We start from the raw sequence: 18,656 nt of genomic DNA on the forward strand, positions 1-18,656 counted from the left end.
TCAATTTTTCCATATTACACGGAAGTGCTGAATAGGCATCCCTTGATTTCTGTACGTATGTGTGAATGTTTGTAGATGGTAGATGTGTTAATACCACAGGGTATGCATGTCTGCAGTGTTGCCAGGCCTCATCACATTGCTGTCATTCCCACCTGTCCTGTATGAGAGTGCTTGTTTTCCCACACCCTGCCACATACTTGAGATGGTAAGACCGATGAATGCATGAAAGGTTCATCCATTGCTTCTGTAAGTCGTATTTTCCTGATTAATGGAAAAGTTGAGCATACTTTCAGACGTGTATTAGCCATGAGAGTTTTTCTTCCTTGTGACTGTCCTGTTCATAAATCGTGATCATTTTTTCATTGAGTTTTTGTCTTTTTTCTGTTTTTGTTTGTTTGTTTGTTTGTTTTGAGATGAGTCTCATTCTGTCGTCCAGGCTGGAATGGAATGGTTCAGTCTTGGCTCACTGCAGCCTCTGCCTTCCAAAGTCAAGCAATTCTCCTGCCTCAGCCTCCCAAGTTGCTGGGATTACAGGCGCCTGCCACAATGCCCGGCTAATTTTTGTATTTTTAGTAGAGTTGGGATTTCACTACATTGGCCAGGCTGGTCTCGAACTCCTGACATCAAGTGATCTGCCCGCCTTGGCCTCCCAAAGTGTTGGGATTACAGGTGTGAACCTTTTTTTTTCATTTAGACAGGGTCTTGCTCTGTTGCCCAGTCACCCAGGCTAGAATGATCATGGCTCACTACAGCCTCAACCTCCTGGGCTCAAGTGATCCTCCCATCTCAGCCTCCCCAGGAGCTGGTACTAAAGGTGTGCACCACCACACCCGGCTAATTTTTTTGTGAAGATAGGTTTCACCATGTTGCCCAGGATGATTTTTTATTCTTTTAGTTGGACTCTGCAATTTTACCTCTAATCACCTAAAATACTGATGAGCTTAGAGATATCCTTACCCAAATAAGAGTACTTAGCATGTTTTGCTATTCTACATCCTTTACAGAAGTTGTCCTGCATTCTTCAGCAATAACTCATGACCACCCTTGCTTTGACTAGTGATTTGTAAATAATGCTCTTGAGCACCAGGAGCTGATATTTCCAAAGCAGCACCACAGACAGCGTTTCTATTTTTGTTGCTGTTCCTTTCCCACAACCTTATTTCTATTGGGTTTGGCCTATTTTCTTAAGTTCCTTTGCCAGTGGCCTCATAGCCTAAGAATAAGAATACTCATATTTTAAATTGGAGTTTTAGGCCAGGCACAGTGGCTCACACTTGTAATCCCACAACTTTAGGAGGCTGAGGCGGGTGGATCACCTGAAGTCAGGAGTTTGAGACCAACCTGGCCAACATGGTGAAACCCTGTCTCTATTAAAAATACAAAAATTAGCCAGGTGTGGCGGTGAGCACCTGTAATCCCAGCTACTCGGGAGGCTGAGACATGAGAATCGCTTGAACCTGGGAGGCACAGGTTGCGGTGAGCCGAGATGGCGCCACTGCACTCCAGCCTGGGGGATAGAGCAAGACTCTGTCTCCAAAAAAAATAAAAAATTAGGCCGGGTGCAGTGGCTCAAGCCTGTAATCCCACCACTTTGGGAGGCTGAGGTGGGCCAATCACCTGAGGTCAGGAGTTCGAGACCAGCCTGACCAACATGGAGAAACCCCATCTCTACTAAAAATACACAAAATTAGCCAGGCATGGTGGCACACGCCTGTAATCCCAGCTACTCAGGAGGCTGAGGCAGGAGAACTGCTTGAACCCGGGAGGCGGAGGTTGCAGTGAGCCGAGATTGTGCCATTGCACACCAGCCTGGGCAATAAGAGCAAAACTCAGTCTCAAAAAAAAAAAAAAAATTAATTGGAATTTTAGGATTTAAACGGAAATACTTTTAAATGAGAAAAGGCAAAGATGAAAGACCAAAGAAATCGCCAAAAATGTGAAGTATTTAGTGTGTGTTTTTTTTCCTCTACTTCTCTTCTGGGGTCCTTTCAACTTGGGCCTGTTTTCTGTCTAGCTGTTCACATGGCATTTTTTAGATCTGAAAAAACTTGTTGGAAAAATCTAAATATAACTCTGGGGCAGGAGATCAAGGATCAGACATATTTTCTCAGAAAGATAGTAATTTTAGGGGGAAAAATATTTTCTAAAGCATTCTAGAAGAAAAAAATCATCCATACTACAAAGAAAAGAAGTGTGGCAAACATCAGGGATATCAGAGTTCTGAGGTTTTATTCTTTTGTGTTAAATATTTGATTGTTCCCCTTTTTAAGAAACATGTTTTGTTACCATGGGAAATTTTAAACAGATTTAAAAAAAAGTGGAATAGTATAATGAGCCTTTTATACCCATCACCTAGATTCCACAATTATTAAGTAACAGCCAATCTTGTTCTTCTCAATTCACTTTCTCCTTTCCTGTACTAATTTGAAGCACATCCCAGACATTATATTGTTTCATATTTCAGTTTGCATCTCTAAAAGATAATGATTTTTCTTTTTAATAATAATAAATATTGATTGGGCTTACACCTGTAATCCCAGTGCTTTGGGAGGCTGAGGCAGGCAGATCACTTGAGCCCAGGAGTTCAAGACCAGCCTGGGCAACATGGTGAAACCCCGTCTCTACAAAAAATTAGCCACGCATGGTGGCTTGCACCTGTAGTCCCAGCTACTCAGGAGGCTGAGGTAGAAGGATTTCATGAGCCTGGGAGGTTGAGGCTGCAGTGAGCTATGATCATACCACTGCACTCCAGTCTGGGTGATAAAGTGAGACCCTGTCTCAAAAAAGAAAAAAAAATCTAAAATCTGATAAAGAGGACTGCAAGCAAAATTGTCTTGTAATGAATAAATAAAATACACATCACTTAGAATACAGTCTCATATTTTCTTCCCTTCAGTGGTACAAAAAATTGAGCTGACATTTCATGCAGGTAAATGAATGAATAAACTAAACTCTTCATACTACTTTTTTTTGAGACAGAGTCTCGCACTGTCGCCCAGGCTGGAGTGCAGTGGTGCAATCTCGGCTCACTGCAAGCTCCCTCTCCCGGGTTCACGCCATTCTCCTGCCTCAGTCTCCTGAGTAGCTGGGACTACACGCGCCCGCCAGCACGCCCAGCTAATTTTTCGTATTTTTAGTAGAGACAACGTTTCACCGTGTTAGCCAGGATGGTCTCTATCTCCTGACCTCGTGATCTGCCTGCCTCGGCCTCCCAAAGTGCTGGGATTACAGGTGTGAGCCACCACGCCCGGCCTAACTCTTCATACTACTGAAGTCACTATGACTTATGGGTAATTGAGGCTTGGATTTATATTTGTCTTTTTTCCATATAAATGTCAAGAATGCTAATTATTAATTTTTAGAGAGAGATCTGTAATAAATATTTATTAGTAATATTTCTGTACTTTTTAATGTGAAATTATATTTATAGAAAATATCTCATCAAGGCCGGGTGCTATGGCTCATGCCTGTAATCCCAACACTTTGGGAGGCCGAGGCAGGCAGATTGCCTGAAGTCAGGAGTTCGAGACCAGCCTGGTCAACATGGTGAAACCCCGTCTCTACTAAAAATACAAAAGTTAGCCGGGCATGGTGGCATCCGCCTGTAATCCCAACTACTCGGGAGGCTGAGGCAGGAGAATCGCTTGAACGCGGGAGGCAGAGGTTGCAGTGAGCTGAGATCGTGCCATTGTACTCCACCCTGGGCTGCGAGAGCAAAAGTCCATCTCAAAAAAAAAAAAAAAGAAAAGAAAAGAAAATACCTCATCAATAAATGTTAAATGAGTCATGGTAAATTTTGCTCTTGGTATGTAAGAAACTGACCTTGACTCTTGGTATATGAGAAACTGACCTTGACTTTGGGATTCTTCACAGAGGTACCAGATAAGTAAAGTCTCATCAAATAAGAAAAATAAACCTTACATTCAGATACACATTCAGGTATCTTCCTGGTTTAGATGCAAAGAAACAAGGATTCTTTCACAGGACCTGCGTAATGTAGAAAAGGTTTTCAGTATGGTTCAACTAACAATGACTTTCAGAAGAATATATGATGAATCACAATATATATTTCCCCCTCTTTACACTAAAGATTATTTTTATTTACCCTGTATGCTGTTTTAGTTGAATGCCATGTAGCAGACTGTTGGTTAATATCATAGAATGAGGTCTGTTAATGAATACAGTTATTTTCACACACAAAAAAAGTCTAATAAAAAGGAAAGAAAAAAGTAATGAATCTTCAGATCTTTAGAAGTCTTAGAAATGTGTGAATGGGTGGAAAGAATGCCCCCGTTTAGTTTTGTAAAGTCTGTAATTATAAAACAGCTCTTCTACACGGCCTTATAGACAATCCTGAGTCCCAGACGCTTTGCAGAGAAGCATCCGTGCCTTTCCTTGAGGCGGTGATCAGGACATAGATAGTGGGAAGGACGTGCCTGGGAGGAAGGTCCCAAGACCACGTCTCATCCTGGCATGCCAGTGCCACCCACCTGCCTGTGCCGCAGTTGTTTGTCATTGACTGGGCAAAGCAGATGACCCATGTCTCACTTGCAGGTATTGACTGGGCTCCCAAGAGCGACCGCATCGTCACTTGTGGGGCAGACCGTAATGCCTATGTCTGGAGTCAGAAGGATGGTGTCTGGAAGCCAACCCTGGTGATCCTGAGAATTAATCGCGCAGCTACTTTTGTGAAGTGGTCCCCCCTAGAGAACAAATTTGCTGTGGGAAGTGGAGCACGACTCATTTCTGTTTGTTACTTTGAGTCTGAAAATGACTGGTGAGTGACATCTAAACTTTTTCTATCCCTCTCTGTAGAATTTACATTTGCACTGCTGTTTTTTCTCATAACTCCAGTTTTTTCTCATCTGGAGTTGTGTGGTTTTTTTCTCTGAAATTCTCGATTCTGTCTGAGCATTTTCCCTTCTCATGTGCATGTTAAGTTAAATCGCATGTTTTTTATATTAACATAGAGCTATTGTGTCCATGTTCTGATCGCCTTTTTTTTTTTTTTTTTTTTTTTTTTTTTTTGAGACAGAGTCTCACTCTGTTGCCCAGGCTGGATGGAGTGCAGTGGCACGATCTTGGCTCACTGCAACCTCCGCCCCCCGGTTCAAGCAATTCTCCTGCCTCAGCCTCCTGAGTAGCTGGGATTACAGTCACCTGCCATCGCGCGTGGCTAATTTTTGTAGTTTTTGTAGAGATGAGGTTTCACCATCTTGGCCAGGCTGGTCTTGAACTCCTGACCTCGTGATCCACCACCTTGGCCTCCCAAAGTGCTTGGATTACAGGTGTGAGCCACCATGTCTAGCCAATGTTCTCCTTTCTTTAAAGCTTATTTGCCAACCAAATCTGTGTCTTGGTGTAATATTTTACTTGTTTAAACTGTTGAAGTCAAAACTCACCAGAATCTTAGAAGTCTAATCAGGCTATTGCACATTTTTTAAATAAATCACTTCTTGCTGACCCAGTCAAAACACAGATTTATTTTATGGCCAAAACTTATTTTAACTATTCCTTTCTGTTTATTTTGATAAGGAAACAGTTATTCTCCAGCCTGGCCAAGATGGTGAAACCCCATCTCTACTAAAAATACAAAAATTAATCGGGCACAGTGGCAGGCACCTGTAATCCCAACTACTCGGGAGGAGGCAGGAGAATCATTTGAACTCAGGGGGCGGAGGTTGCAGTGAGCCGATATTGTGCCACTGCACTCCAGGCTGGGTGGCAAAGTGAGACTCCATCTCAAAAAGAAAATAATAATTATTATTCTATCTGGCATGTGTTCAGCATGACTAGTAAATATCCTTCAACATAAAGTTGTCATTTAGTACTAAACTGGCAGTGTTTGTGTTTCTACTAAAAATAGCAGAGTACACATGACTCTTTGTAGCCATTTTGTTATTTTTATTCTGCTGAAATTGAAAGAAAGGGATTATCATGTTACCTTTGTAATTTAGTAAAACTTCGGAAATTTTATTCTTCGAAAAGAGATTGGGAATTTGCGGTAAAACTGAGTTGTGGGGTGGGTGCAGTGGCTCATGCCTGTAACCCCAGCACTTTGGGAGGCCAAGGCAGGTGGATCGCCTGAGGTCGGGAGTTCGAGACCAGCCTGACCAACATGGATAAACCCTGTCTCTACTAAAAATACAAAAAAATTAACGGAGTGTGGTGGCACATGCCTGTAATCCCAGCTACCTGGGAGACTGAGGCAGGAGAATCTCTTGAACCCAGGAGGCAGAGGTTGCGGTGAGCCGAGATCATGCCATTGCACTCCAGCCTGGGCATCAAGAGTGAAACTCCGTCTCAAAAAAAAAAAAAAAAAAAAAAATTGAGTTACGAATTTGAAACATACAGTTTTCTTTCAAATGTGAAATCAAGGCTAACAAAATGTTACCTGCTAGAAATGATTTGGAAGTTTCATTGTAATGAGATAGGAAACTAATTTCATTAATATTCTTTCAAGGCTAAACTTTATGTCAGCTGGTACTCCTTGCAATCTTACAGATTTCTACAGGAAACTATTCTTCCAAGTTAAGCTTCAACCTCAGTAATTGTTTACATTTTTATTCGTTGAGAATTAGGCTCAAGTATAGGTAAATTGGACTTTATTATGGTACAAGGTATTGTCTTTGAACAAGCTATATGTTTAGGGCAGTTTTTCAGCTGTAGAACAATTATTTCATATTTCGTAGGAGTACTTTAAAACAACTTCTCAGAAGCTTATAATTCAGCCATATGAACTAATTATTTTGCTTGCTATCTTTTCCTTAATTAAACAAATTACATTATAAAGGCCAGGCACGGTAGCTTACGCCTGCAATCCCAGCACTTTGCGAGGCCAAGGCAGGCGGATCATGAAGTCAAGAGTTCGAAACCAGCCTGGCCAACATGGAGAAACCCCATCTCTGCTAAAAATACAAAATATTAGCCAGGCATGGTGGCTCATGCCTATACTCCCAGCTACTTGGGAGTCTGAGGCAGGAGAATCGCTTGAACCAGGGAGGTGGAGGTTGCAGTGAGCCAAGACGATGCCACTGCACTCCAGCCTGGGCAACACAGCAAGACTCTGTCTCAAAAAATATATATACATTATGAAACAATTCAATATACTGTCTTTTTCTCCTTTTCTAGAGACTTTGTGGGGGATTTTGGTTTTTTATTTTATTTATTTATTTGTTTTTTGAGACAGAGTTTCTCTCTGTCACCCAGTCTGGAATGCAGTGGTACAAACACGGCTCACTGCAGTCTCCAACTCCTGGGATCCAGCAGTCTTGCCACTTCAGCCTCCCAAGTAGTTGGGACTACAGGTTTGCACCACCACACCTGGCTAATTTTTTGATTATTTGTGGAGACAGGTTCTCCCTTTGTTGCCCAGGCTGATCTCAAATTCCTGTACTCAAGCAATCCTCCTGCTTTGGTCTCCCAAAGTGCTGGGAGTATAGTTGCAAGCCTCTGCACCTGGCTGTCTTTTTCAGAATGAACTTCTTCAGATAGGATACTTAGAAAGTGATTCTGTAGCCAGGCGTGGTGGCTCATGCCTATAATCCTAGCACTTCGGGAGGCTAAGGCAGGTGGATCGCCTGAGACCAGGAGTTTGAGACCAGCCTGGCCAACACAGTGAAGGCTAATCTCTTCTAAAATTACAAAAATTAGCCAGGCGTGGTGGCGCGAGCCTATAATCCCAGCTATCGGGAGGCTGAGGCACAAGAATTGCTTGAACACAGGAGGCGGAGGTTGCAGTGAGCTAAGATCTTGCCACTGCACTCCAGCCTGGGCGACAGTAAGACTCTGTCTCAAAAAAATAAATAAATAAAAGAAAGTGATTCTCGTTTGACCCCGTGAGGTGGAGGTTGCGGTGAGCTGAGATCGTGCCATTGCACTCCAGCCTGGACAACAAGAGCGAAACTCCGTTTCAAAAAAAAAAAAGAAAGTGATTCTATAGAAAGGTAATTTAGCATTCAAGGAAAGGCATTGGTTCAATATTTAGTCTCTCAACTGTTGAGCAACCAGACATGATTGGTTTTTAAACAGCAGTTTGGGGGCAGAAATGAATTAGTTAAGCCAAAATACTGACTGGTCCTAGACATAAATCATCTCTTTTGGATGGTGCTAGAGAATTAGAGGCTAATCCCCAACATGAGGTTCTTCTAATTTCTTGGTTGTGATTTTTCGATGAAAGAAATAAAAAGAATTTGCAGATTCACGGAGACTTGGGAAGGATATTAAGCTGTCTTACAACCCCAAATTCACCAAAAATGGGATAGCAAATCACGGAATATTCATGATAAAAATTGAAGTATTTTCAAACTTCAGTTTTTACCTCAGAGGTTAACGTCATATGTAATCCAAAATCTCACGAAAAAGTAACTGAGTTAATCAATATATATGCTTACTAATGAGGACCGCTGAAAACCAGCTGTTGTGCTGAGAACATCAAGGCCAGGAGTGGAGAAGGGCCTGTTCATGGTTCTTTTCCTTTCTGTCCTTTAGAAATGCACCTTGTCAGCTGGGCGCAGTGGCTCATGCCTGTAATCCCAGCACTTTGGGAGGCTGAGGCCGGTAGATCGCTTGAGCCCAAGAGTTTGAGACCAGCCTGGGCAACATGGAGAAATCTCATCTCTACAAAAAATACAAAAATTAGCCTGTCTCAAATCATAACCCGGTCTCAAAAAACCTTGTCTCTGGCAGAAGGCCTGGTGACTGACAGAAGAACGTTGAATGCTCTGTTACTTTTCTATAGAATCTTTTTTTACAGAAACCTATCTGAAAAAGTTTATTCTGAAAAAGATAATATTCTGAATTGTTTCATAGTTTTTTTTTTAATTGTGGAAAAGTGTGGCATACTTAGGTGTTTTCACCCGACATACATTTGTAGGTCATTTGGGGATGCTAGTTGAGTGGATAAACTGAAACAGTTTTCCCCTCTCATAGGTGGGTGAGCAAGCACATTAAAAAGCCGATTCGCTCCACAGTCCTCAGCTTGGATTGGCATCCCAACAACGTTTTGCTGGCAGCAGGATCATGTGACTTCAAATGCAGGTGGGAACCAGTGAGAACTGATAGACTTAGCCGTGCATTCTTCATCCTTCAACAAATAATTTTGGGTTCTCTTTCTTTGTTTTTTGTTTTGTTGTTGTTGTTGTTTTGAGACAGGGTCTCACTCTCACCCAGGCTGGAGTGCAGTGGCACCATCATAGCTCACTGCAGCCTCCAATTCCTGGGCTCAAGCGATCCTCCAGCCTCAGCCTCCAGAGTAGTTGGGACTACAGGCATATGCCACCACACCTGGCTGATTTTTTAAAAATTGTTTTTATTCTTTGTAGAGATGGGGTCTTGCTATGTTGCCCAGGTTGGTCTTGAACTCCTGGCCTTGAACTCCTGGCCTCAAGTGATCCTCCCTCCTTGGCCTCCTAAAGTGCTGGGATTACAGGCATGAGCCAGTGTGCCTGGCCTGTAAGGTTCCTTTTCTTTGCAAGGTACTGCACTAGGCACTGTGAGGGACTCAAAAATGAGGCCCGGTGCTGTGGCTCACACCTGTAATCCCAGCACTTTGGGAGGCCGAGGTGGGCGGATCACCTGAGGTCGGAAGTTCAAGACCAACTTGGCCAACATGGTGAAACCCCATGTCTACTAAAAATACAAAAGAGGCCAGGCGCAGTAGCTCACGCCTGTAATCCCAGCACTTTGGGAGGCTGAGGTGGACGGATCACAAGGTCAGGAGATCGAGACCATCCTGGCTAACACAGTGAAAACCCATCTCTACTAAAAAATACAAAAAATTAGCCAGGCATGGTGGCGGGTGCCTGTAGTCCCACCTACTTGGGAGGCTGAGGCAGGAGAATGGTGTGAACTTGGGAGGCGGAGCTTGCAGTGAGCCGAGATCACACCACTGCACTCCAGCTTGGGTGACAGAGCGAGACTCCGTCTCAAAATAAATAAATAAATAAATAAATAAAAGTTAGCCTGGTGTGGTCACATACGCCTGTAATCCCAGCTACTTAGGAGGCTAGGGCATGAGAATCATTTGAACCCGGGAGGTGGAGGTTGCAGTGAGCTGAAATCACACCACTGCACTCCAGCCTGGGCGACAGAGTGAGACTCCGTCTCAAAAAGCAAAAAAAAAACAAAAAAATGGAAGCAGCTTGTGATCTAGAAAAGGAGCTCAAGCGTGGTGATTAAAAGAACAAGTTCATAAGTCACTGAGGTAAAAAGAAATCCACTTGGAAGTGGGGTAGGAGGGAGAGGCAATGGTGGGGCCAGCAAAGATTTCCTTAAGTGTAAGAATATCTGTGGTTTAGAGGGGAGGATTAGCATGTACTCTGTCTCTGTCTCTTTCTCACCATCTCTTTCTGTCTCTCCCTTTCTCCCTGTCTTTCTTGACAACAATATTTTTCTCATTTCATATTCCAGGCAGCAGTCTCTGCAAATTCCAAAGTGAAACGATTAATAAAACATAGCTAAACAGTGTACTGCTAAGCTGTTATTGTGCTGTTCTTTCAGTTAAAGCTTTTTATTTTGTCATTAGCTTGAAGCTAGAAGAAATGCAGCCACTTTGCTAAGAACTTTAAGGATCATACCATGGAATTCCATGTAATTGCTTTTTAAAGTTGTTCTTTCTCAAGAATATGCTTTTTTCCCTTTAGCTGAAAGGAAAGCAAAGCAAATAAATGTTGCTTCGTGTTGACTATATGGTAGGTTGGGAGATGAGGTGCACTTTTTTTTTTTTTTTTTTTTTTTTTTGAGACAAGGTCTTGCTGTGTCACCCAGGCTGGAGTGTGGTGGTACGATCATAGCTCCCTGCAGCTTCAATCTCCCGGACTCAAGCAATCCTCCCACCTCAGCCTCCTGAGTAGCTGGGACCACAGGCATGAGCCACCATGCCTGGCCGATTTTGTTTATTTTTTGTAGAGATGAGGTCTCACTATGTTGCCCAGGCTGGTCTCAAACTCCTGGGCTCAAAGGATCCTTTTGCCTTGGCCTCCCAAAGTGCTGGGCTTACAGGGATGAGCCACTACACTCAGCTGGGATACACTTTCTTCAGTAACTGTGGAGAATTCCCAGAAAACCAGGCTAGTGGCTTATATCCAGGAATACTCAAAGCTTAAAAAAAAAGAGAGAGAGATGTGTTTGAGTTTGGCAGAGAGGATGGAGGTCACGGGAGTGTCAAGGCACATTATATTCTGGACCTGTGTTACTTGTGATTTCTTAACCAGAGTCATTGGAAAATAGAACTAGGTGGCAGTAACCCGCACCACCTGGATTCTTTGATGGTTGTGAAAATAGGTTGCAGTTATTTTGTTAATATTAATTTCCCCGAGTTTCTCTGTCACAAAAGCTGGAGTGCAGTGGTGTGATCTTGGCTCACCGCAACCTCTGCCTCCCAGGTTCAAGTGATTCTCATGCCTCAGCCTCCCAAGCAGCTGGGATTGCAGGTGTGCACCACCATGCCTGGCTAATTTTTTTTTTTGTATTTTAGTAGAGATGGGGTTTCACCATGTTGGCCAGGCTGGTCTCGAACTCCTGGCCTCGACCCATCCACCTGCCTCGGCCTCCCAAAGTGCTGGGATTACAGGCATGAGCCACTGCAACTGGCCCAGTCCTGTGGGTATGGGTCTGTCCCATTCGTGTTCCCGAGTTGGTGGCTGAGAGCCACTGGTTCTTTCTTGGCCTTCTAAGACTAAAGCAGCCGCTGTCATGATGCAGATTTAAAGCACAGTGTTTCTACTGTCTCATCATATAACCTCACATAACTCACAGTCCTCTGCCAGGCATCTTCCAGAGCCTCTGTACTGCCATTGTCATTTGGGGTGGTAGGGGGGATACCTCGGTTTTTCTAGGGAGCCTTTAGGTTCAGCAGTTTTTTGAAGAGAAGAAGGTGTGCAAAGTAGAAATCACATTGGAGGGCAAAAGGGCCCTAAAGGGTAGACTTCCAGCCGTTCCCCTTTGCCCTTAACTCTGGGCCAGAACATCCTCACACACAGCGTGTGGAATTAGATAAAAGAGTGAGTTAGTGGAAACTGGCGACACCACCTATAAAGGACCCGCCTCCATCTTAAGCTATTCCTGCCACAGAGACTGGACAGTGGGCCTGAGGGTCCAGGGAGCCTGCCCACTCCTTGTCACCGGCCTCCCTTGGCTTTCTCTTGGGGTGTGTTTTTAAAAGGGTCAACACCATTAGTTTGTTGTGGGTTGGCAAATAGTTTCCGCTCTCCCACCGTTGACTGTGCAGGCTTCCTGGAGTACTGTGTTGAGAGTGATGGTAAAGTGGACAGGAAAGAATGCTGTGGCCATTTAGCAAGGTCTCATGTGGGCAAGAGAGGGATGGGACAGCAAGATCTCCCCAGAATGTGCAGTCCATGAGGACAGGTCTTTTGTGGTCACTACTTCAGAACCTGGCACCCAGAGCCTGACACACAGTAGGTGCTTTGATAGTATCTAGAGTATGATTAGCTAGGCGCAGTGGCACACATCTGTAATCCCGGCACTTTGGGAGGCTGAGGCAGGAGCATTGCCTGATCCCAGGAGTTTAAGACCAGCCTGGGCAACACAGCAAGACCCCATCTCTACAAAAAATTTTAAAATATTAGCTGGGCATAATATGAACCTGTAGTCCCAGCTACTCAAGAGGCTGAGGCAGGAGGATCACTTGAGCCCAGGAGTTGGCTGCAGTGAGCTTTGATCATATCACTACACTCCATCCCGGGCAACAGAGCCAGACCCCCGTCTCTTAAAAAAAAAAAAAGTTGGGGGGGCTCAGGCGTGGTGCCTCATGCCTGTAATCCCAGCACTTTGGGAGGCCAAGGCAGGTGAATCACCTGAGGTCAGGGGTTCAAGACCAGCCTGGTCAACATGGTGAAACCCCGTCTCTACTAAAAATACAAAATTAGCCAGGTGTGGTGGCACATGCCTGTAATCCCAGCTACTTGGGCGGCTGAGGGCAGGAGAATCGCTTGAACCCAGGACGCAGAGGTTGCGGTGAGCCAAGATCATGCCATTGCACTGCAGTCTGGGCAACAAGAGCAAAACGTTGTCCCCCAAATATATATATATATATACTAGAATATGGATTTGCCAAACTTGGGTTGGCCTGTAGATAGCTCTAACAATAATTCTGTTACTTGAGAGGTTTGAATATCTGAACTTACCTATCATGATTTGTTTTTATATTTTATTTTATTTTATTTTATTTATTTTATTTTTTATTTTTTGAGATGGAGTCTCGCTCTGTCACCCAGGCTGGAGTGCAGTGGCGCGATCTTGGCTCACTGCAAGCTCCGCCTCCCGGGTTCACGCCATTCTCCTGCCTCAGCCTCTCCAAGTAGCTGGGACTACAGGTGCCTGCCACCACGCCTGGCTAATTTTTTGTATTTTTTTAGTAGAGACAGGGTTTCACCGTGGTCTCGATCTCCTGACCTCGTGATCCGCCCGCCTCAGCCTCCCAAAGTGCTGGGATTACAAGCGTGAGCCACCGTGCCCGGCCATATTTTTTATTTTATTTTTGAGACGGTGTCTCGCTCTGTCGCTCAGCCTGGAGTGCAGTGGCACGATCTTGGCTCACTGCAAGCTCTGCCTTCTGGGTTCACGCCATTCTCCTGCCTCAGCCTCCCGAGTAGCTGGGACTACAGGAACCTGCCACCACACCTGGCTAATTTTCTGTATTTTTAGTAGAGACGAGGTTTCACTGTATTAGCCAGGATGGTCTCGATCTCCTGACCTCATGATCCGCCCACCTCGGCCTCCCAAAGTGCTGGGATTACAGGCGTGAGCCACCGCGCCCGGCTTTATTTATTTATTTATTTATTTATTTATTTATTTATTTATTTATTGAGATGGAGTTTCACTCTTGTTGCCCAGGCTGGAGTGCAATGGCGCGCGATCTCGGCTCACTGCAACCTCCACCTTCCGGGTTCACGCGATTCTCCTGAGTAGCTGGGATTACAGGCATGCGCCACCACGCTTGGCTAATTGTGTATTTTTAGTAGAGACGGGGTTTCTCCATGTTGGTCAGGCTGGTCTCGAACTCCCGACCTCAGGTGATCCACCCACCTAGGCCTCCCAAAGTGCTAGGATTACAGGCCTGAGCCACCGTGCCCAGCTCATGTTTTATTTTTAATGAGTCAACCTCTTTGCATTCTGAGATTCCTTGTGGCAGCTGCCTATGGCCTGTTTCTATATACATATATTTTCATTTGCTTTTTCCTTTTCTCTCTGCTCTTTGAACAGAGTGTTTTCTGCCTACATTAAAGAAGTGGATGAAAAGCCAGCCAGCACACCCTGGGGCAGCAAGATGCCTTTTGGGCAGCTGATGTCAGAGTTTGGTGGCAGTGGCACTGGTGGCTGGGTCCACGGAGTCAGCTTCTCTGCTAGTGGGAGCCGCCTGGCCTGGGTCAGCCACGACAGCACCGTGTCTGTTGCTGATGCCTCAAAAAGTGTGCAGTGAGTATTTGCCTTTCATTTGGAAGGTGGGGAACAAGGGGTGGGATCTCTCACCAGCTGAACCAGGACTGCCCTTCCTGGGGTGTTAGCACAGGGGACAAACATAAAAACCTTAATCAGGCCAGGCGTGGTGGCTCACGCCTGTAATCCCAGCACTTTGGGAGGCCGAGGTGGGTGGATCACAAGGTCAGGAGTTCAAGACCAGCCTGGCCAAGATGGTGAAACCCTGTCTCTACTAAAAATAAAAAAATTAGCCAGGTGTGGTGGCAGGCGCCTGCACTCCCAGCTACTCAGAAGGCTGAGGCAGAGAATCGCTTGAACCTGGGAGGCAGAGGTTGTAGTGAGCCGAGATCATGCCACTGCACTCCAGCCTGGGCAACAGAGCCAGACTCCGTCTCAAAAAAAAAAAAAAAAAAAAAAAGACCTCAATCAAAACTGCAGGGAGGCAGGCCTCAGTGGCTCACACCTATAATCCCAGCACTTTGAGAGGCTGTGGGCAGATCACCTGAGGTCAAGAGTTCAAGACCAGCCTGGCCAAGATGGTGAAACCCCGTCTCTACTAAAAATACAAAAATCAGCCTTGCCGGGCACAGTGGCTCACACCTGTAATCCCAGTACTTTGATAGGCCATGGGTGGATCACCTGAGGTCAGGAGTTGAAGACCAGCCTGGCCAACATGGTGAAACCCTGTCTTTACTAAAAATACAAAAATTAGCCACAGTGGCTCACACCTGTAATCCCAGCACTTTGGGAGGCTGAGGCGGGTGGATCACTTGAGGTCGGGAGTTTGAGACCAGCCTGACTAACATGGAGAAACCCCATCTCTACTAAAAATACAGAAAATTAGCTGGACATGGTGGCACATGCCTGTAATCCCAGCTACTCAGGAGGCTGAGTCAGGAGAATTGCTTGAACCCGGGAGGCGGAGGTTGCAGTGAGCCAAGATTGCACCACTGCACTCCAGCCTGGGCAACAAATGCAGAACTCCGTCTCAAAAAAAAAAAAAAAATCAGCCCCGCATAGTGGCATATGCCTGTAATCCCAGCTACTCGGGAGGCTGAGGCTGGAGAATCTCATGAACCCAAGAAGAGGTTACGCTGAGCCGAGATTGTGCCATTGCACTCCAGCCTGGGCAACAAGAGCAAAACTCTGTCTCAAAAAAAAAACAACTGCAAGTCAGCTTTTACCGTGACAGGCACAGATACAAATTCTCGGGTTGGAAAATTTTAAAGACCTGGGTCTTCCAGAAATAATTCTTAATGGAAGTACTGATAATGATTCCTTTCAAGAACCCTCCTGGTTTGCTACTGATAAGGGTCGCTTAAAAAGGGCCAGTTTAAGCTGGGCACAGTGGCTCACACCTATAATCCCAGCACTTTGGGAGGCCAAGGTGGGTGGATCACTTGAGGTCAGGAGCTTGAGAGCAGCCTGGCCAACATGGTGAAACCCTGTCTCCACAAAAATACAAAAATTAGCCCAGCATGGTGGCGGGTGCCTGTAGTCCCAGCTACTCGGGAGGCTGAGGCAGGAGAATCACTTGAACCCAAGAGGTGAAGGTTGCAGTGAACCGAGATCATGCCGTTGCACTCCAGCCTGGGCAACAGAGCAAGACTCCATCTCAAAAAAAAAAAAAAGGCTAGTTTAGTCTGTTACTCTGAATTCCTTACAAAATGTAAGTGCCATTCACCGGCCTTAAATTAAATAGGAGATATATTCTTACTGGGGGAAGTCAGCGAATGATGACTTCATTAATTTGAGCCTTCCATTCAGTAAGGCTTAAAAAGCATTGATGCCACTTCTCTGCTGTGGCTGGAAGGACTTGAATTACGGTGGCTTCTGTGTGAGTGGCGTGTCTGTTCAGCCATAAAGTACCTGGCCAGACATCAGAGTTCATTTTGTTCAGTATATGTTGGAGGAAGAGAGAAGATTGGAATCCTTCTTCTTTTATAAATCTTTGTTCTTCCCTGGTGAATCCTTTTCCATTGATAGCTAAAGGGAACTCACCATTAAAGGTTTTGTGATGGACATGGCCACTTGGGTATCAAAAATCAATCACACTGGGTGACCTTTACTCCCTGTCAGGTCAGTAAGAGTCACCCAGTGTAAACAGCATGATATTTCAGACATGATATGTTTTTCCTAACAGGATTAAATGTGCATTTTTTAGCTAGTTTTACATATTTTTTTAAAGATTATCCCCTCAGGCTGGGTGCAGTGGCTCACACCTGTAATCCCAGCACTTTGGGAGGCCGAGGCGGGTGGATCACCTCAGGTGAGGAGTTCGAGACCAGCCTGGCCAACATGGAGAAACCCCGTCTCTACTAAAAGTACAAAAATTAGCCAGGTGTGGTGGCATGCACCTGTAATCCCAGCTACTCAGGAGGCTGAGGCAGGAGAATTGGTTGAACTCAGCAGGCGGAGGTTGCAATGAGCCGAGATCGCACCACTGCACTCCACCCTGGGCAACAACAAGAGCAAGACTCGGTCTCAAAAAAAAAAAAAAAAAAAGTCCGGGCACAGTGGCTCACGCCTGTAATCCCAGCACTTTGGGAGGCCGAGGCAGGCGGATCACAAGGTCAGGAGATCGAGACCATCCTGGCTAACACGGTGAAACCCTGTCTCTACAAAAAATACAAAAATTAGCCAGGCATGGTGGCGGGCGCCTGTAGTCCCAGCTACTCGGGTGGCTGAGGCAGGACAATGGCGTGAACCCGGGAGGCAAAGCTTGCCGTGAGCCGAGATCGCGCCACTGCACTCCAGGCTGGGCGACAGAGCGAGACTCCATCTCAAAAAAAAAAAGTAAAAAAAGAAAGATTGTCCCCTCCATTATAAAATGTAGTCTTTCAGAAAATTTCCCTACATAAACAGGCACTTATATATCTTTTCATTTTCAACAGAAATAAAATTTTTTTTTTTTTTTTTTGAGACGGAGTCTCGCTCTGTTGCCCAGGCTGGAGTGCAGTGGCGCGATCTCGGCTCACTGCAAGCTCCGCCTCCCGGGTTCACGCCATTCTCCTGCCTCAGCATCCGGAGCAGCTGGGACTACAGGTGCCCGCCACCACGCCCGGCTAATTTTTTGTATTTTTAGTAGAGACGGGGTTTCACTATGTTAGCCAGGATGGTCTCGATCTCCTGACCTCGTGATCCACCTGCCTCGGCCTCCCAAAGTGCTGGAATTACAGGCGTGAGCCACCGCGCCCGGCCCAGGAATAAGATTATATTATACGTTTTATAGGTTTTTGTACACATTTGGTAATTTGCCTTTTGATACTTGATAATACTTTTGTATTTTGATGCCAGTGTTACTTGATTTTTATATGGTTTATTGTGACACAGTAAGTTCTTAGCATACGCTTATTACAAGTCCCTGTCTACCCTCGTATTGACTTCTTTCCCTTTTCCAGTCCTGCAAGTCAGATTACATGCTCCACCCTTCCGCTTCTCCAACATAAATATCTCATGTAGTAAAAGTCAGGTATACCGCACTAAGGGCTTAAGATGACACATTAGTTCTTCAATTCAATGCCAACTTTATGAAGGGTGTCCTGAGACATATACAGTTAGCTTTTTTTTTTTTTTTTAAATTTAGAGAGACACTCTGTCGCCCAGGCTGGAACTCCCGAGCTCAAGTGCTCCTCCCACCTCAGCCTCTCAAGTAGCTGGAGCCACAGACGTGCACCATCATGCTAGGCTAATTTTTTTTTTTTTAATTTTTCGTAGAGACTGGGTCTCACTATGTTGTCCAGGCTGATCTCAAACTCCTGCCTCCAGCAATCCTTCCGCCTCAGCCCCTCAAAGTGCTGAGATTGCAGGTGTGAGCCACCATGCCCAGCCACAGTCAGCTTTTGAATGCATCGTTTCTTGCATGAAGTGAGGTGCTCCTAACTCATCAACCAGTGTGTTTGCCTGCCATATCTGTGTAATCTCTTTGCCACATTCAAAAGCAAATAACTGCACACACATGTCCCTGCAGGCACACATACACACACATAGCCCATTCGAGTGTGAGCTCCTGGCTAAGACCGTTTGGTTCATCTTGGTAGCTCTAGTTCCTGACACAGTGCCTGGCGGTCAGCACAGATCTGTGTGGTCACAGCCCTCTCGGAGCTCTGGTGAGCACAGGCAAGGAGAAGGTCCTAGCACAGGTGTTTGCTGCCAAGTCATAGTAACAGGAAGAGCTCTAGGAGCTAAGAGCAGGGAGAAGCCGCTTTAGGCTGAAG

At 45.3% G+C, this 18,656-nt stretch overlaps 1 protein-coding gene across 1 annotated transcript in view; it reads left to right on the top strand.

Moving 5' to 3' along the window:
• Positions 1-18,656, top strand: part of ARPC1A (actin related protein 2/3 complex subunit 1A) — a 41,445-nt gene that overhangs the window by 14,502 nt on the left and 8,287 nt on the right. The window contains exons 4-6 of the mRNA XM_003278056.2: positions 4,555-4,777; positions 8,932-9,039; positions 14,224-14,436. Coding sequence (XP_003278104.1) covers positions 4,555-4,777; positions 8,932-9,039; positions 14,224-14,436 — 544 coding nt within the window. The remainder of the gene's footprint in view (positions 1-4,554; positions 4,778-8,931; positions 9,040-14,223; positions 14,437-18,656) is intronic.

Source organism: Nomascus leucogenys, chromosome 17 (genome assembly GCF_006542625.1).
Source record: "Nomascus leucogenys isolate Asia chromosome 17, Asia_NLE_v1, whole genome shotgun sequence".
NCBI classification, from domain to species: domain Eukaryota; kingdom Metazoa; phylum Chordata; class Mammalia; order Primates; family Hylobatidae; genus Nomascus; species Nomascus leucogenys.